General features: G+C 40.7%; 1 protein-coding gene across 1 annotated transcript in view; it reads right to left on the bottom strand.

The window, feature by feature from the left end:
• The window catches only part of POU6F2 (POU class 6 homeobox 2), a 453,863-nt gene extending 436,490 nt beyond the window's left edge, over positions 1–17,373 (bottom strand). The window contains exon 1 of the mRNA XM_040644418.1: positions 17,192–17,373. Within this exon, the coding sequence (XP_040500352.1) occupies positions 17,192–17,296 (105 nt within the window). The 5' untranslated portion in view covers positions 17,297–17,373. The remainder of the gene's footprint in view (positions 1–17,191) is intronic.
• Between the last annotated feature and the right edge of the window lie 3,327 nt (positions 17,374–20,700).

Raw genomic sequence — 20,700 nt, 5'->3', positions numbered from 1 at the left:
AATTCCAGGTGAACAAAACGTTTGTTCAATCAAGTGGACACATTATTTTAGGAGAGACAAAAAAGATGCATATTACTGAGGGCAGTAAACGGTACCAAGGAATGAATGGAGTTAGATTTTGCCACCTCCCCCAAGGCTCAAGCCCCTGAGAGTCTCAAGCCCCATAAGAAATGGCAGGTAAGGAAGCCACTTTCCTTTTAGACGTCAATATGAAAATGGAAAGTAATAATTTTCAAGTCCCGTTTCCATTTTCTAAAATGAAACTAGGAGCGCAACACACACACACAAATTCCCAGACAAGGACTGGGACAACTGACTCTTAGAGGCCAGATGCTCTGAAACATGGACTCAAGCACCTGACTCTTTCTGTCCCATGGAATCCCACTTTGACAGATCAAACATGAAGGTTTCACAAGCTTTGACCTCTGTGAGATAAACAAAGTTAAGGTTTTCTATATGGAAAAACCATCAATTTATATGTGCATGCATATGTGTGTGTGTGTAAAATCCTGAAATTCAAATATCCGTGTCGTTCAGTCTCACTTGAGATGCTAGAGGGACTTTCCTAGCTTGTTTTGGAAACTATAAGCCTAAACCCACAACCCCTGAAAAGTCCCCATTCTGCCCTTAGACATTACTCCTGACATTTCATGGTTTTCTGTGTAGATACCATTCACGTTTTATAACATCACAGAATTCTAATTTGAAACTCGTAACTGTTTCTGCACGATACCCAAACAAACAACACATTTTTACTGATCGGACAAAACCCTTTTTCCCCCCTAAGTAGGCCTATATTTCTTTCCCCTCAATTTATATGCAGAATAGTAATACTTAATTCATTAAAATAAGAATATATAGTCACACATATATACATATGTATACTCTCTTCATTATTATGTTTAAAATTCAGCAGGAAAACCAAGAAAAAATTTAATGGCAAATGTTCAGATATCGCTATTTGCTTATCTCACAGAAATACAAATTACAAAACAGTTCATTAACATAACTGTACTTGTGCATTATTTTCAGAAAATTTTATTCAAGAATCAACTAGAGTAGTCTAAACTCATGCCTCTGTTTTCTAAATACCAAAATAATCTCTTCATTCATTATATTCCTTATTCATTAAGTACATATGTAGCCGCCAACTTAACAGGATCTTCTGTGGCCTTTTGTATTAAAAGTTTATTTTTTTAATTTTTTTTTTTAAAGATTTTACTTATTTATTCGACAGAGAGAGAGACAGCCAGCGAGAGAGGGAACACAAGCAGGGGCAGTGGGAGAGGAAGAAGCAGGCTCCCAGAGGAGGAGCCTGACGTGGGGTTCGATCCCAGAATGCTGGGATCACGCCCTGAGCCGAAGGCAGATGCTTAACAACTGAGCCACCCAGGCGCCCCTGTATTAAAAGTTTAAAACATGATTTGTATAATCCATATCCTAGATGTGGAAAGATGAAAATTATTCACAGTCAATTGATTTGTGTTACATAAAACACTGCTAAAGTGAGGAGTTCTACAAGTTTGCCACCCAGAGTAATATTTTAAGGAACATGTTTAGAGGTGGCAAAGTGTTAAAACAGATTTGTTTTTACCACTAAACAAATATAAGAATATTTTCACGAAATCTCTGAAAATGACGATAGAAGATCCATGAGGTGTCCCTTAGTTGTGTTGTTCTGGTCACGTCTTATTTATTTGATCCACATACAACTTAACAGCCAGTCAATACAAACTTGTGAAGCACAAATTCTATGCCCTCCTTTCCTCACTCCTCTTTGTCTTTTTTAAATTAACATATAGTATATTATTAGTTTCAGAGGTAGAGTTTAGTGATTCGTCAGTTGCATATAACACCCAGAGCTCATCGGATCACGTGCCCTCCTTAATGCCCATCCCCCAGTTACCCGATCCGCCCCCCCAGCAGCTCTGTGTGTTTCCTGTGATTAAGAATCGCTTATGGTTTGTCTCCCTCTCTTTGTCGTTTAAGTCTGCTAAATAAGACCTTGTATCCCTCCTTCATTTTTTAAGCTTCAACATTAAGATGGGCCAAGCATAAGCATCCACTGGCTCTCATGGGGATGGTTGCTTAATATGAATACGAATAAGAGATCGCAGGTAAGGAAGCCACTTTCCTTTTAGACATCAATATGAAAATGGAGAGTAATAATTTTCAAGTCCCATTTCCATTTGCTAAAATGAAACGAGGAGCGCAACACACACACATGAATTCCCAGACAAGGAATTTGGAGAGGTAACTAAACGGGGCAAAGGCAACTCAAGACTTCAAAACCCCTTGAGAAGCACATTCTACTTCTAGAAAGAAGAGTGACAGCTGTGGCGGAGGAGTGCCGGGACATGCCAGCAGGTACCTCTAGAAAGACTTAAAAGTTGTGGGCAGGGGAGGGTAAGAGTATGAATGTAAAGAGGACGAACCGAGAGCATCTCCGGCAACTCCTTCAATTCATCTAACGTGACTGTGGGCCAATTTCACAGAAAGAAAGCTGGAAGGCAGGAAGGGAGGGAGGAAAGTCCGGGGGAGGGAGGGATGGAGAGAGGGAGGAAAGAAGAGAGAGAGAAAGAGATAGGGGTGGAGGGGCAGCAGAGGAAAGGAAGGGAGGCATTTCTGCACCCCTCTAAAGTAAGAATACAGAAATCCCAGGACCTTATTTTATCCGAACCCCTTTGTTTGGATTCTCAGTCTGACCAGGACTCCAATAAGATACCAATATCACCCATTTCCTGCAAAAATAGGCCACATAGAATTGCCCGGAAAAAGGGTGTGGTGGGGGGACCCTGATCCCTTGGCCTCCTGTTTTCACGTGCATGGACTTCGCACCCCCACAGAGGAGAAATTCTGTATCGCATTGGTGGGTGGCAAAAGGGCAAAACTTATGGTCCCCCACATCCGTAAAGAATTTGTTTCCCTCCTGACCCCACGCCCCCTGGGAGGCAGAAATCCTGTGTAAATGGGTCTCTTCGTCAGACCCGAACTCTCCTTAGATGGGCTGTCCCAAGATCAAACTATAGGTTCATAAACATGTAGGAGGCCCATCTGGCTGCAGATATAAAGCCACATTTTTCAATGAGCTCTGTAAGTCATAGAGGGAAAATAAACTTGAGAATTAAAGGAAGGATCTTATTTACTGCCCATTAAAAAGAAAGGAGCACATGAGATACCTATTTATCTTATATTAATATATACGCATAATTTTTCCTAACTTTAAATAATGGCTAGTGGGTCAGGGATACAGTCTTTTCTGTTCATTTGCCCAGAAACGTAGGGGAGCCCCTGTCCTGTGATGTGGTATCAACCTTCCAGCTGATTTTAACCAAATAATCAGGAGGTAGCCTGGTCCCTCGCCTTCGATGTTTCCTTTAGAACTCTCTAATAAAAATTTGGTCCAACTGAAAAGAGAAAAAAAAAACTTTAAGAAATATTGAAGGACAAGAGGTGCGAAGAGGTGAGAAACCTTCCAAAGTCTTAATGCACAAGCTCTTTGGCTCATATCCTCGCCTGCCTTCTTGAATTCTAGCATACGCCTCACTTTTTTGTAAGTGTCCCATTGTCAGGTTGGATTTTCCTTGTATTTATTTGTAGTCATAGCCATCGTCCGACCTGCCAGATGAACGTGCAACTGTGGCGGATTCGTGGATTTACCTTGTACTAGGTTCACGGGGGTGAAAATAGGAGAGAAAGTGAGAGGGCCAAAGAGAAGCAGCATTCCTGGGTTAAAATAAGGGAATTAAGTGACTATTATGGCTTCTATCTGATACTGTCCAAGGAAGGGAAACGTCCTGGCAACGTCACCATCTTGACATTCAGAACTCTGACAGGTCTGGTTAGACTAATTTAAGTATGCGGAAAAGTTCATTTGTCACCAATATCATGGCGATTGCCAAACTACCCTCCAGGCTGCTGTGCTGTGAATTTGGCACAGGAGAAGAGGAAACATCACCCCAGGCCATCTTCTAGTTGCTGTTTTCCAGGGACTAGATGTCCCTGTTTCTAACTAACAGAGCCAAAGATGGTCTATACTTTAAGAAATAGACAAGGAAGTGAAGTTTTTAAGCATGCACACTTCCCTCTACGTTGCATTAAAATAAGGCTTGGCTGACAAGTGAGCCAAAAGCACCACGTAGACTCTGCTGTTGGGCGTAGACTTCACTTTCACTCCCTCTGCACAACCTTAACCCAGTGTCTCCCAGCGCTGGGCCCCTGCAGGAGGTGTTAGCAAGACTCAGCTCAGCCATCAGAACAAGAGCCAAGTCTCCTTCCCTTGATGCAGGGTGGTCATGAGAGGAGGGGTGCAGGTCTGGAAGAGGTGGTGGGCCAAGATATACCACAGGGAATTGCAAGCTCCAGGCAAACCCACTGTCTTTACCAAGTGTCCTGCTCACTTCTGGGGTCTAAAGCAATGAGTGCTTTGTTGAAGATCGCGGTGATTCATCTCACCAAACCACCCTATTATCTACTAACCATATATCCGTGGGTTCTAACCCAACTGAATTATATGTAAACGTTCAAGAGATATTTAAAAGTAAACTTTACTTGGTTTTACATCCGTAACACACAAATGTAAACAAAATTAATGTTGTGCTGGGTAAGGAAAGATTTTTCCTTTCCAGCCCCATGACCGCCTCCAGGGTGACAAATGTTGAAAATGCCACCTGACAGGAAGAAATTTAATTGAAAATAGTTAAGCAGGATAGAAGATACCCTTTATTTACCTCAATTTCAAAAAAAAATGGAATTGATATAGGAGAAATGCCACAATATTATTAAAAGTTTTCCAAAATTTGAGTTAAGAAACATCTCCTTGGGAGAATCACTGATTTCCCACCACCATAATCTTAATTACAGCAATGTAATTAGTTTATAAAAATTAGTTTAGAAGTGCCAATGCACATTTGGCTAGAATTTAGTTGAGTTGGGTTTTTCTGATTTTTGTTTTTTGGTTTTTTTGTTTTGGGTTTTTTTGTTTTTGTTTTTGTTCTTGTTTTTTGTGAGAGAGAGCAAGCAGGGTGGAGGGGCAGAGGGAGAGGGAGAGAGAGAATCTTAAGCAAGTTCCACGTTTAGCGTGGAGCCCAACTCGGGGCTTCATCTCACAACCCTGAGATCATGACCTGAGCAGAAATCAGGAGTTGGATGCTTAACCAACTGAGCCAACCAGGTATCTCTAGAATTTAGGTGAGTTTCTATGAAGAATGCATTGAGAAATCAAAGTCAATCTTATAAATTTAACTCACTGATGTCAAAAGCAAGCAAGAATGTTAATCAGTTAAAAAACAGATGGATGGATGGATGGATAGACAGAATGTTAATCAGCTAAAAAATAAAAACAAGAGTTTCTGAGGCAATTAATCTCAAATAGTGAGGACTATAATAAAATATAAACTTATTTTCTATTTTACATATTTATATAACATTTTACATACAACAATATAATATAGTATTCATATCAATTTGTTTTGAAAATGTTCAAGCCCTCCCTGAAATGGTCTATGGGAATTTTCTTCCTCATACACACAGAACAGTGCCCACTGGTCACTCTGTTTAGGGTCTGTTGCGTCTGAAGGCACATCTCCCAGAGCACAAAAAAATGGAAGCCAGGGTGAGCCCTTGTTTAGTAGCAGCAACTGTTTCTATGGAAGCCTACCAGAGAGCACCGCCTTACCCTTCCACCCTTCCATTCAGCGTCTATTCTGTTGTTCTGTATGTTATAAAAGACCACCAGCTACAGCCCAATCACAACAGGTAATGATAGCAAGAATAAAATTCATGTACAGGAAACAACTAAGACATGGATTCTTAGGAAAAGAAGGAGAAGGAGGAGAAAACAGAGTAAGAGAAGGAGAAAGAAAGGAGGAAGGGGGTGTGGTGAGAGGGGAGAAACACTAGACATTTCTGTCATAAAATCTGCCTTCATCAAGAGATGATACTAAGAAACGTACTTTCCACAGGTAATGCGTGGGGCCATGTTTCATTTCTGTGATTTTGTGTGTGACGAAAGGCTTCCAGCATCTTTAGTTCAAAGTCCAGCTTTGCTACTTAACTGTCTGTGGGACCTTGTGTCACTTCCTCAGTCACCTAGTTAGTAAGCTGGAAATAATAACTGTAATTACCTTACAAAGATATCGTGAGAGTTCAAGTATGCGTATAATGTTCCCAGCGCCTGGTAAGGGTTTACTAATTGGTAGATTATTACCAGTATTGTTATTTTTAAGCTGGCTAAATACCCAGCTCTTTTCTGGGTAAAAAAATGTTATAAAACATGAACTTAGATATTCAACTTAGAACTTCAGCTTACAAGATTCAAGATTCCCACTGAAACACGCGTGCACACACACACACACACACACACACAATGAATACCAGACTAAACTCCCTCCATTGTTTTGCTATGGAGTCATGATTGTGTGTGTGCGTGCATGGGGGGCGTGTTAACATTGTTTAATCTTCATTATCTCATTTTATTATTTAAAATAACATTCATTCCACTTAAGAGGCACTGTGATAGAGTGCATTAAAATTACCTGTAAAGTTTCTTCAAAATACCAATATCCAGGCCCTACCCAGATAAATCGAATCAGAATTTCTAGGGATGGGGCACCTGGGCAGCTCCGTCGGTTAAGCGTCTGACTCTTGATTTTTGTTCAGGTCATGATCTCGGTGTCCTGGGATCAAGCCCCATTTGGGTTCCACACTCAGCTGGGAGTCTGCTCAAGATTCTCTCTCTCCCTTTCCCTCTGCCCCTCCCCCCTCCCTAAAGAAATAAAATAAATCTTAAAAAAAAAAAAAAAGAATTTCTGGGGATGGATCCTGCATCTCAGTAGATCTTCCCAAGGTTGCTCCAGGGGGTTCTAAAAGGCAGCCAGAGTTAAGAAGTGGTATAGGGGAAAAGAGTGAACTCTTAGAAAGGATTTCTAGGTTTGAAGCTCACTTCTTTTATTCACTAGCAATATGGCTGCAATGAAGACATATAACCTCTCTGAGCCAGTTTCCCCTTCCATAAAATGGGAATGATGATTTGCACCTCACTTCTCAGAGTTGTGGGTTGCCGATGAGAGCAGTAAGACCCAAGCTTTGCTCCACAATTTGTTTTCGGGAGCCAGTTTTGAGCTTCACGTGAGGCAACTAGCTACTTTTAAACTCATAAATGAAGCATGACTATTTCCTATCCAGGTTACTTGTCCCACCCTGTGTAGGGAAGAAGAAAGAAGGAGGACGCATCCACCCACCCAACCAGTGGACTGTGAAAGATGTCACAGTTAGCGCACTCTCCCATCTCATACAAACACAGATTTCACTGCTACCCACTTCGTTTTCTTAGTATATGTGAAGTGATGTGGTTAAGATGAATGAGCACAGACCTATCCTAAAAGAAATGTAAAACATCACTTTTCACATTCTCTTAAATATTTAAGGAGCCCATGTTTTGTCCACCTTGCCCAAACCCTAAATTAACTGAATTCAAGGGCTATGTTTGATTAGTTTTTATCTGGCCCTTCTCCTGACTGCATTATTTAACCTATGAATCATGGTTGAAGGATTAGTCTGACAATATGAAATATAGAAAACAGGAATTTAACTGACATTAATTACCATGAATTTCTTCTGGTCTCTTTTTCACTAATCTAGGTATACTAACTGAATCATGCATTGGAGACATATATCTCTGTCAATTATCTTAATAAATAGCACTGAGACCCATGTGAGAAAATAAGTTACGCGTTTTGTTCAGCTGAACTTGTGGCTTGAAACAAACAGGGAAGTTTTAAAGTCATAATGCATCTGATTGAGAACTGGCTCCTTATGTCATTAACTCTTAGTCTTACTACTTTGTCACTAAATACAATGTGATCTTTACTGGGATTTTCATTGACTTGAGTGTTCAATACAGAAATGATAACTACGTGTTCTTGGGCATAAAGCTAACCTTCACCTCTAACATTACTCATCATCTTCTCTTAAGAGACACTACTTATGAGTTCCTTCGGTAAAGCGAAACCCCAGTTAGAGGATTCTGGGATTTTCTTATGCTAAGAGAAATGAAACACCTCTATGTATTAGTCTTATTGTAGAGACTAACTTATTTCCCAAAACAATATTCATCAGGAGAGAAGCGGTTATGTATTGTGGTGATGATTTGTAATACATGCAGATACTGAATCACTGTATTATACACCTGAAACTGACATAATGCTGTATGTCAGTCACATCTCAATAAGGAAAGGAACCAGTTAACTAGGTCAGTGTGTATCCACATGAGGGCCTACTATGGAGAAAGATGGAAATCTATTCGTAATAATATGAGATGTTCAATGCATGCTGTTAAACTGTGAAAGTTGTAGAACTCTGTATATAGTATGAATCTACTCGCGTTGTTTGAAGATTTTCTATGCTTACACATGCATACACAATTTCTAGAAAGATATAATGAATTATTAATGATGCTTATTTGTGGGGTGGAATGATGGGGTATTTTACTTTTCACTTTATATTCTCCTGTGTTGTCGAATTGTTTGTCATGAGCACACACTGCTTTTATAATTTAATAAAAAATTTAAAAAGACTCTTAGGCTTCTACTATGTAACTCGCCTCAATCATCTGCATATAACAATTGTGTTCGTGTCCTGTAGATTTCACTCAGATGCTCCACTCCTTGCCTGAATTCCTGTTTGATGGATTATGGTAGAAACAGAGAAAACAATCCCAGTTGATATGCTTCAGCATTTGTAGAAAGAGGCTATAAAATGCAAGTACACTGCAAAACAAAGCACCCCTGTTTTTGGAAGGTGATTACCATCCCATGTAATGGTAATGCCATTGCCATAGTAATCATCCTTTTACAGTACAGTGATAAGCTATGTACTCAACAGTAATCCTGATTTCTAGAAGTTGCAAGGTATTTTTCCATTCTCTTGAACAACTTAGTTGAAAGGAAGAGTATTTTAAATAAACACCTGCCAGAATTTTTTCATGTGTTAAAGTTGAAAACAGTTAAAATATTTTTATATTATTAGAGGTTAGATAAGCAAGTATTCCTAAAATGTCTAGGTGTTGTGTGCGTGTGCGTGTGCGTGTGTGTTCACTAATTAGATTGCCTTATTTTCATTTTTACTCCAAATTCCTTAGTCCCTAGAAAACAACACATAGGTTTGTTTACAAATGGAAAAAGTTTTCAAGAAAGAAAAACTTTCATTCCTGAATCAGGTACTAACATTTTGCCAAGAAACACAATATAACTGTCTTAGATTTGAGCAATAACATTCTTCTTTGCTCCCAGAAACCTTCTGAATAGTATTTCATGTGCCTTCACATTAGCAACATGAATACTACACTAAGAAATACACCTCAGTGCATAAAAGTTAACTCGGTTAACGAGAGCTTTGAAACAAACAAAAAAAAATGAATACAGCCAGTGATGCACTTTTCAAACCCTTGTAACACCATCTGCTGATATGAGCAGTGAGAAATCTTCAAATCTGGGGTTCTTACAACACAGCCAAATTTCCACAAAATCTCCTCTTTTCCCAAATTCTGACCTGGGGCGTTTCATCCTACAATCACTTCTGCCTCCCGTTCAACCAGCATCTTGTCAAATCTGGCTGCAAGATTAAGTTTCCCGATTCAGAATTCAATATTGTAACCCTAAGGATATAAGATCCAAGCTGGAACATTCTGTTTAAAAAAAAAATGGATAAAATTGTTTCAGCCCAGAGACCACAGTTTGCTCTGACCATAATGATGAATCATCAGGGCTGACACTAAGTGAAATGAGCTTGATGCTCTCGGCTTTATTCGCGCACGTTAAGCAGGGTTTTACATTTGTCCCGACTCTCAACCTTTTCTCCAAAAGGTTGAGAGAGCCTTGTTTTCTAGTATTATTTAAGGCTTACAAAATTAACTGGCTCTACGTGAAGCAGGTTTGGCCTGCCGGAGCCCAGGACCGTGTACCTGGCCCCATCCTCGCCCACGCTGGCATCCAATTTTGAAAGAATACAACTGACGATCTAAGAAATACCTACTTTTCTCCCCGCCCCCCCCACATACCTTCCATACCAATTAGGGTTTCTGATAGCCGTGCTCCTCTGTGGGCGATTTGCCTCTCACTCTCAACAATAAAGTATTACATTAAAAAAAAAAAATCCGTGCATGAATTCTGCACCGAAAATCAACCTCTCTGGAAATGGTGCACTTCGTTCTTAGTAAGAGGAGTTTGTCTGAGTTCTGATCAATGCGAAAAAACACCATTTAACAAGGATTTAATCTTTTTAAAGTAGATCTGTTTCTGTAAGGTTTCAGGTGCTAGACAGAGATGTTTTCTCCTTCAAATACTTTCTCATTAGCCCTGAAAAATCGGAGTTGTCAAATATGCAGAGACAACATCCAATTAACCACACGAAACACCTGTTTGCATAAGGCCGCCAGTCCCCAGCACCTAAACACCAGTCCAACTCTTGTAGGAAACGCCCAAGATCAAGTGTTCCTTAATTTCAAAATTCGTGTTTCATGGCACTAGCAACGTGAGCTTTTCCCTTTCTTTCTTTCTTTTTCTTTCTTTCTTTCTTTCTTTCTTTCTTTCTTTCTTTCTTTCTTCCCTTTTGGCTTTGTTTTAAAATTGCATTTGTCTTGTCCTAAAGTAATTGTCTCACTGCTTATTTCTGTGGTCTGAAATCACTAGGTGAGATGAAATCAGCTTACAAAATAACTTCACAAATAAATACTAACTACGGAATCCGGCTTGTGGGTGAGTTTCCTGCTACGCGTCTGCTTTGTTTTGCTTCGGGTCTTGCCTCTCTCTAGAGTGCCCTTTGCTGCCTGGGCAGCCCACAAGGATTCCCTTTTCACTTATTACTCATCAAACCGACTCTGGATTACAGTGGGGAAGAGACGAAAAGCTAAGGGCAGAAATGACAGTGAAGGAAGAGAGCAAAATACCAGAGCGATGCGTTTGAGTTACTATTTCCTTTTCCTTCACTCAAGGTGGGGACATATTTATTTACATCTCTGACCTTAGGAGGTGGGAGCTGGAAATTGTATGGGCGTCTCTTCCCGGTGAAATAAACCAGCCCCTGCATGGGGGTGGGGGGGGATTGAAAAATAGGTGAAATTTAGAATATTCTATGGATCTTCAATTTTTTTTTCTTGTTCTTCTGGGTAGAAAAAAATGTAGCTGAAGGGAATAGGGCTGCAGTTCACCCTGAATCAGTACGAAGTATCAACAGCTAATCTCAGTCTTTAAAAGAAAGAGTCCTTCCTATCAAGGGGGTTTTAAAGCTAGTGATAAAACAAAAGGCTATTTTCTGCAACCAACTAACTTAAAAAATACCTGTTTTAAACCCTCGAGACTTGCCATTAATATAAATAATCAGAAATGTTTTCAATTATTTTGCTCTTCCTTACATGCAGTGGTTTTATATTTAGAAGTGGTAGGCCTGAAATAATAATATGGTCATTTATAGCTTTATAGGTACAGTAAAGCAAATAACAAACAGAGGGCGAACCAGGAAGGAATTCATCAGATAAAAATTAGGCAGTTTTCGCCATCATTGGCTCCCATTGTGGAATTGGGAAGAACAAGAAAATATTAGGAAAAAAAATGAATTGTAGTGAAATGGAATGACGGCTTCTCAGAGGTCCTTCTTCAACCTAAGGTTCAGAAGAATGTGTAAAAAGCACCACTGGTACAATTTTTGATTATAATTTTGGTCCAGCTCAAGACAGCATGGCTCAACAGAGCATTGACATGTGATCATGGGCTTTGGTAATTTACTTTCCTGGACATGTTTCACCAACCCCAGTCTCCTCAAAAAAAGAAGGAAGGAGGGAGAAAGCAAAGGAAGAATATAAATGAAGGTGTGAAATTATAGTGAGAACAGCTACTATCTCCCAGGTAAAAGTTTGGTCCCAAAATACAAATGAATTTCAACGTCACATCATTTAAATTTTCTGTTAGCTTTCAAAATAATGGCCAATCTTCACCTTGTTGCCTATTTTTCCTCAGGTCTTATCCTTTGATATTTGCATTTTATTTCACAACCTTACTTTTTACTCAATCAAGTGTTAGAAAAATGGAACAGCTTACGTGATATCGCAATGCAAAGGAAGGTGGAGTGTCTGAATATTTGCAGACATGCTATTAAATTCGAATGTTGGCAAACCATAAAGACGAAAACAGAAAGATGCTTTCAACTGGTGGGGAAAATGCAGTTTACATGGCAAAGTGACTGTCAGCCGAGGGATACCTTCTTTCACACACTTTCCGAACAAGTACTACAGATTTGATACACAGGAAACATACTACATTCAAATTTTCTTTCAGTGTTCCAGCAACCCCTCTTCATATTCTAGAGATGTGAATCCAAAAGCCTTAAATTCTTAACCACGGAAATCCATACTCAGATAGAGAGAGTTTCATTCAGTGATCTTAGAAATAGAAAAGAAAGTGTGGTTTCGAGACCAGCTTTCCTGTGCTGGTTGAGTATTATTACCAACATTATCATATTGAGACATTGTTACTTTAATGAACACAATTGGCTTTACAACTTAAACACTGCTCAGGTAACACCCTGAACTTCACTCTGAAATATTTTAAAGGTAATAAAAATTGAGTCCATCCAAAGAATATAAAAAGCTTACGCCAACTCTCCTCTAAGTCTAAGTGGAGTATTGACTCAACTGGAAATACGCAGTGCTGAGTCAATTCCTTACAAAACGGAAACTAGCACCATTTTGTATTCAGAAAGAATAATCCTTAATTAATTTCTATTTTTCTAGTATACTCTTCACCTGTAATACCCTGAAAAACAGCATTCTCCATTAAATCCAAACAACAATTTCAGAGCCCTCGAGTATATGAATTCGTTGAAATGATATGTTGGTGTAAGGAAAGGGCCTTCATACCTCCAAAAATGTTTTTAGAGCACATGTGAGTTACGCTTGGCGTGGGTGAAACAGAGTTAGGTTAGCCCTCAAGTTTAACGTTTATATAAAGGGCACGAAAATCAGTCAAAATGGACTGAGGACGACAAGCAAGTGTGTTATCTACACACCAGCGGGGTCCCCTCGCCCTGGACCACCCCCATTTCACATCAGCCTGCGTATGTACTGGTTAAACCCATTGTCCTTAGAGCCATGCTAAATACTTTTGGGAATAAGAAGGATATAAATAAACCCACATACACAATTGATTTACTATCAGAACAACGAAATAGTTTTGTGTTTTTAAAATCTTCATATGAGAAAACCCGCACTGAGATCCTGTTGAGTCAAACGCACCAAGTTATTGCACTTAGACTCTGAGCCATCAACCCGCACACTTGAGCCCTGTCTCAACGACACTCCCCTTCTAACGTGCCACTTTTAAACACTTTACGTTGTCTACATTTACCTTGGGGAAAAAAAAAAAGATTTTACTGATCAGGAAAATTGCAAAAGCTTTTTGAATGCGCTTCCAATCCTACTAAACATGGTTTCTCCACTCTTCCACGGATCCCTTCACCATGTCCACTGGACATGGACCCGTGAGCACTTTTACCCAGCTGTGTCTGTCCCATTCCTAGCAAACTCTTAGATATCCTTGATACATATTTTTTATCTAATTTGCCTCATCTGTTGTTTTTATTAACAACTAATTTAATATCCTCTATTCTGTAATATCTGCAGAAGCCAGTTTAAGGAAGCGTGCAGCCAGCCCAGACCCTCAGGCCTGCGCATCAAGATGGCAGGCTGGCCAAGGGTCCTCTGGGGACAACAGTGCCAGAAGGAGGATTGGACACGGAGACCCGTCTGCATGAGATGAGGAAAAAACAACAACAACAACAACAACCAGGAGGTCCGTAATACTGATGAACTAATCTGTCACTCACAAGCTCAGGTCTACAAAAAAGAAAAAATGCAGTAAACATTTAATGACCATGACAGGTGGAAATGTGAGTCTTCATTTTTAAATGGTATTCAAACCCATGGCTCAGAACCTGCTTAAATGTTTAGTTGGAGTCGATTTGAAAAATCATCAGAAGACAACAATCCACCCTCTAGTTCACGGGTTTAGGAAGCGTGCTACAGAGAGCTATCAAAAATCCAGTTGATTTCCAAGCACTATATGAATGAACCAAGTTTCTTGATCTCTATGTCCTAGGCAGGGAGTTTGTTCTTAAGTACTAGACTGCTTAATTGCTTGCTCGGGGGAGAGAAAATCCTGGGGGAAAGACATTTATGAGCAATATCTGCTCCATGGAGCCAGGACTCTCTCGAGCTGGATCATGTCCAGCTATACAGAAAAGTCCACTCTTCCCCTCCAGTGGAAGCAACTGGATATTTGATCCTAGAGATGAATGAAAAACCAAAAGATCGTATTTCATGGGAATCTTTCAGTATTCTGAATGGAAAATATCATTGAAAATGGGTTATCTGCGCCTCTAACCCAAATCCACTTAGGAACTGAACTAAGAACTGGGAAAAAAAAAAAAAAAAAGGACAGAAATAATTAGCATTCCAATATGTATTTGAGGAGGAATGCAAACTAACATTTGCATGATCCAATGGGACTGTTCACACCTGCTGAGTAAGGTATAAGATGATTCTGAGATCAACAGCTGAAAAAAAAAACCACTTATTTTTTATTATGATTGACTAACACGCAGTAAAGATTATTGTTACATTCTCGTCATTGCTAGAAGTGGTCATTTGGGTAAATATTTTTATCTGTGCTATAACAATTAAAATGAAATCATTTCAAATATCTATGCCACCTTCTTTTTTCATCTATAGATAGGGGCTCAATTTAGGTTTTTTGACTTTTAGGATATGCAGATGGGGCAGTATGCCATTTTTCTTTCCTTTTGCATACTAGTGTTTCAGTTTCAGAAGAAGTAAGCATTGTAGTTTGTACATTTTTAATACAATTTGTATAACCTTCAGAACAACTGCTTTTATAATAACCAGCTTGACAAAAGTATCTGAGGTGTTTTTTTAAGCAAATCATTTATGAGAAATGAAATCTTCAGAAAACATGTGGCTACTTTGCTATAACTATTTAGAAAGCATTTGTGACAAGTCATTAGCATGCATACATCCTGGACATACTGAATCTCTAAAAATTAGAGTACATACAAAACACCAAATTATATAATAATAACAACCAATTTTAACTCCTAACAGATTAGAAGTTTAAATCTGGTATCTGTGAAATGTATACCAATTTCCTTTTTTAAAGTACATAGTTGAACCTTTTAAAAGTATATACCTTTGCAATGATTTCCAATAAACAATATTAATGAACAAATTAGAAATACCTCTCCTGTCTTTTTTTTTTTTAACCATGTTTCTTTTCCCAACTAAGGGAAATATGCATGAAAGGAAGCCCTATTTTGGGGGGGGTTGTACTGAAATACAGTAATTTTGCACAGCATGATGACCATTCTATGACATACGGGTGACAGAACGTGTTTGCAACCTGAGAAAAGTTTTATTAAACAGGACAAAACTGTTATCAGGAGCTCGAGTTTTATTTACCCATGAAAAGGTCATCTTTCTTAACAGCTTATTTATTTAATCCTACCTGCCACGATTATATGTGATTAAATTGATAAATGTGATTAAATTTGATATACTTACTTGCTCATCAGTAAACACACTGAAGTGAGTATTAACAGTATATAAAATCACTCTTTACATATTTTCTTCTGCCAAATGTAAGCCCAGAGACTTCACTTTATATCTGTCTGTATAACAAAACCCAACTTCGAAGTTTTTAAAAAATATTGTTCCACCGAAGCAGATATCTACTGCTTTTAAAATAGTGTGAGCCTGTGGAAACATGGTATTATGTATCTGACATTTCCCATCTAAAAATACATTATGAAGCATGCTGGTATTAATAAACCATGTGCCTTCAGAACCCGAAAGTACTTTGCTATAATTTGGTTGAAAACAGAGTAAAATGGTATATTTTCCACCATGCTATTAACATACAGCCAACAAATTTCACATCATCACCTTGGCAGTTGGTCTTGATTGGAAAGTGTGCAAAAAAAAAAAAAAAACTTTTAGGAGTTTATCAATATTCGTAACCACATTCAGACTGATGAGTTAACAGTTCATAAGCAAGCCTGGATAACTTAGAAAAAATTGGATCAAAAATACATTACCAGAAGCAGAAAAGAAAGAAAGAAACCACATATATTCTCATTTTCCTCACCCCACCCCCATCATAGAAAAATCACCCTTCCTTTGCAGCAGGGGACTATCATCCTTTTCACCTCCTCAGTTATTGGAAGGCAAATGAAAATACAACGATCCCTTCCTCTCCTGATTGAGCTCCCCGACGCAAACATTTAAGCACAAAGTACCGATTTCACAGAAAGCACCGAACGGAAAAATCAAGACTCACTGACCCATTTGGAAGACAAAGACGACAGAACAGCAAAGCTCTAAAAATCAGCTTGTGAGGCCTCAGAGAGAGATTCTTGTGGCATTTCATCACAGCAGCCCCAGACCAGTTCACCTCCCTGGATCCAGGGAGGAGGAACTAAATAGAGCTGTTTATTAAAGCTCTGGTGCTGGATTGCATTAGGAAGCCGAGCAGACCACCTGGACCTTTCAGAGTGCGGCAGTGTTTAATTTGCTGCGTGCCCCTCTGCAGAGCCAAGACCACTACTACATTTACCAGGCTCAATCACACATTATCTGGGTTAGAAGTAAAGGCACGTGTATTGCTATATTTCCATTTTCCAAACGGAGAGGGAGAGGGAGACAGAGAGAGCATACAGCCCAAATAAAAATATGGAACACAACAATTTTAACTACTACCTAGGAAACATAGCACTTTATTCTCTCCTCACACTTTCTTCCAGAGCTCACCATCTCGACAGAAAATAAATTCTGAAACATAGATTTTTTTTTTTAAACATCCAGGCCCAATTATAAATTAGATCTGTCCTTGGATTTTTTTTTTCCTGTTGTTGTTTTAATTTTTGTGGTGAAGCCTCGCGTGGAAGTTTGAGGCTGAGGTTCCCTGGCTAGATTTACTGGGTGCCTTTTGCCTCTCGCACTTTCAGCCCTACGCTGGCAGGTCGCTGGAGATACAGATAGAAAGATGGTACTGTAAATATGAATTATGTGAATCATATGGTGAGACCCTTGTGGAAAAAAAGGGGAGTTGAGAAATGGCTGACTCCATACCTGACCAATTACAGCTTGCATGGTCCCCGTATCCTGCTGGGCTGAGAGATCGCAATCCATCATATGTTGTCTTTGAAAAGGAGAATGGGGGTTTCTGGCATGCATCTGTCAATCAACTTCTGCACTCACAACCATCACCAAAAGCAAGGGGAAAAAAAGTCAAGCTGCTCCACCAAATAGGATGAAACTGTCATGTGACCTCCGGCAGACACGCACACACACATTCACTACCTCCATAGAGCGTAAGAATTTTCTGTAGATATGAAATGACATTGACAAATATCCAATACCAAGTAAATAAAGTGAGACAAACAGCTATTCACCAAAGACAAAACATTGGCTGTAATCTTCCGCTAAAGGTTTAACAAACCTCTGAGGATCTTTTTTTTAATGCTCTAGAAACCTGTGTTTAAAACAAAAACCAAAACAAGATTAACTATTTCCTGTGATAATTGAGGCTTTGATTTCTATGCCACCACGTAAATTCTCTTCAATTATAAGTCATCACCCTACTTCTGCGAAGCTGTCCCTAATGATTTTATTTTCAGATTCTCTAAATGACCTTTGGACAAGATGCAGTAATCTTTGCAGTTTTATATAACGTCACCTTCACAGAAAAGCTGGAAATGTTAACCGTCACATAACACAGATACCCTGATATTTGTTGATCGGAAGTGGGTATATACAATCATTTGTGTAAACTGTGATGACCACGCAAATATAAAATATTCAAAGCGTGTAAATAGTAGCCACTAAACTTTTCATTTTCTAAAAGGTTAGGAAATGATTTACTTGCTGCTCAGCTAAACTGATGTAAGGTGATGACCAAGATTTCAACTTTTTTTTCATTTAATTTAAGCTATTTGATCCCACACACTTGAGGATAGATTGTTGGTGGATTATGGGTCAGCTATTATAAGGGTGACATGAATATCACTATGAGCTTTTTTAACCCTTTCAGGATTGAGCTCACAACCTGATTTCCTACCCAACCTGACAGACATTGCCAAGTTGCCCTTTGGAACGCAAAGCCACGAATAGTAACTATTAGTTTGGTGGCTTTGCGAAGTTATTAACGTTTGCCTGTGTCCGCTTTTTAAACTTAAGTTCATCGGTTGGCATACTCTTCCCGACCTGTCAAAAAAATTTTCCAGGAAAACTTTGTGGCATTAAAATGGGGGCGCTTTTCCAAGGTTCAAAACTAACGTCAAGCTTGAGAGGTAGAGGTTTTGAGGAACGTTTAATACAGACTAGATACCATACGTGTATTGTAGCATTGTATTATGTCATCGCTCAAAAATTAATTAAAAGGAACTTCAAGTAAGAAAAACGTTTTTTCCCCAACATTCCTAAAGGCAGTTTTAGGAGGAAAGAACGCAGGGTTGAAGTCTCATAGACTTCTCATTAAGAGTTGCCCCATAAAATAGACACACACACACACACACACACACACACACACACACACGTCGGATCCCCAAACAAAACGAAGCCGTGCACCAACGGGGTAACCCTCCTGGGACCTGACGACTAGAAAGGTCCTCCTAACGTGATTAAAATGCACAGCTCGTGCGGAAACCCGGTCGGTCCGTGCTCCTGGAGGCACAGCCTACCCGGGGGTTTCTGCGGCCGCCCCGGGGCCGGGGAGGCGAGGCAGGGGCCGCCGAGCCGGGACAGCCGGGGCCCCGGCAGCCGTGGGCAGCGGCGAGGGCCGGGCCAAACTTGCTCGAAGCCTGTGGACTCGCTGGGGGGGCGGGGGACGATGCTATCGCTGCTGGCGTGGCCTCCCGGGACCCCGCGCGGGCGCACCCCGGAGAGACGCGGAGAGCGGCGGGACCAGGGAAAGTTGGGAGGAGGGGCGCGCCGAGCGGCCTGCACCGCGCTTGCGACCTCTCGCGCCCCTGCGGCGCCGCCCTCCGGGAGCCCCGCACCCGCCGCCCGTGCCCACGCGGGAGCCCAGCCTGGGGCTGAGCCGCGGCCCCGCAGCCTCGGGAGCGCCGCCAGGGGTCGGCTGCACGCTTCACCTCCCGCAGAGATCTTGGCTTCCTGGGCGCCTCCCCGGGGAGGGTCATGCAGGGGGCAGATTGCAGGCTGAGGCCGAAGACCCCGGGAAGCTTCGCCCTCCAAATTATGGTGCTCCGGGTCGGCAAAGGGACAACTGTTTGCCCGCACGCAGGTTATTTACATGACCATCTGGCCTGTGTTAATTACGGTCATTAGCTAGTCCACACGGCTGGAGACCCGAGCCAGGCACGATGTCAGACACTTGACATTACATTAGCTCACTAAATCCTCCTAACAACTCAGTAAGGCAGGTACAGTTATTCCCATTTTAAGGACGAGACACACAGGAAGATAACTGCTCCAGATGAACGGGACCATGATTTGAACTTGCTCTGAATCCGAGGATGGAACTTTTCATAAGAAACTCGGGAGTCAGGTAAGCTTCAGAGTAACGGCTACCATATATAAAGTACAGACTCATTCAACAAATATTTATGGAGACTATACTACCTGCTAGATGCTGTATGAAACATTGGAGGTACTGCAATACTGACGTAGTTCCTCAGGGGTCTTATATTGGAGTAGTTTGGACTGGTATTTGTGGAATAATCACAGAAATGTAAAATGTTAAACCGTTCTTAAAGCCATGGAGGAAAGAAAAAGAGTAACCTGAGAACCGACATCAAAGGAATTGACCTAGCGTTGGGTGTGTACGTGAGCGAAGGCAAATTAGCAAAACTTGCCCAAGCAATTGACTTGAAATAAACTAGAATTGGAAAATGATAGGAGTAAAGGGGGAAAGGGTTGTGGGGGATAAACGTTCTCCACAAAAGGAATGTGCAAAAGGTGGGGGAGATGTATGGCTACTTGGAGGAGCTCAAAGAAAGCACAGAGGTCAAGGCTGGAGGCAAAGACCAGAGCGCACCCTGCCTCTTAGATTGTATGGAAGATTCTTTACCTTAGCTAGGAACACTGTGAAGCCTCAGAATAAGCATGTAGTCTCACCCTTAAATTTTTTAAAAACATTTTATTTATTTGAGAGAGAGAGAGAGAGAGGGCCCATGAGCAGGGGGGAAGGGCAGAGAGAGAAGCGGACTCCCTGCTGAGCAGGGAGCCCCATGGCGGGGGAGGGGCTCCTGAGATCGTGACCTAAGCCAAAGGCAGACGCTTAACCCACTGAACCACTCAGACGCCCCTCACACTTAAATTTTTGAAAGATGTCTCTGGCTATATGGTGAAAAGTTAGGAGTGTGCGTTGGGGGGGGTGGGTAATCAAAGTGAATTTGGTGAGCACATCTAGCTATGGGGGGGGGGTGCCGGTGGTGCAGGAAACAGGTTCAAGATAAGAGGTATCACTCACAGAGCCTGGTGGCTGGTTGACTGGGGAACTTGAAGGAGACGGAGGTGTCTTTCTGGTTTGCACAAGAACGCAGCTAGTGATGCCACTCGCTGAGCTAGGGGATAGGAGGAAGACCAGGTTGAGGAAGGCCAATAGGAATCATCATTTT

Source organism: Ursus maritimus, unplaced genomic scaffold, assembly GCF_017311325.1.
Source record: "Ursus maritimus isolate PB19 unplaced genomic scaffold, ASM1731132v1 scaffold_3, whole genome shotgun sequence".
In the NCBI taxonomy this organism is placed as follows: Eukaryota; Metazoa; Chordata; class Mammalia; order Carnivora; family Ursidae; genus Ursus; species Ursus maritimus.
Note: the sequence above shows the minus strand (reverse complement) of the source record. Positions and strands in the feature narration are given on the sequence as shown.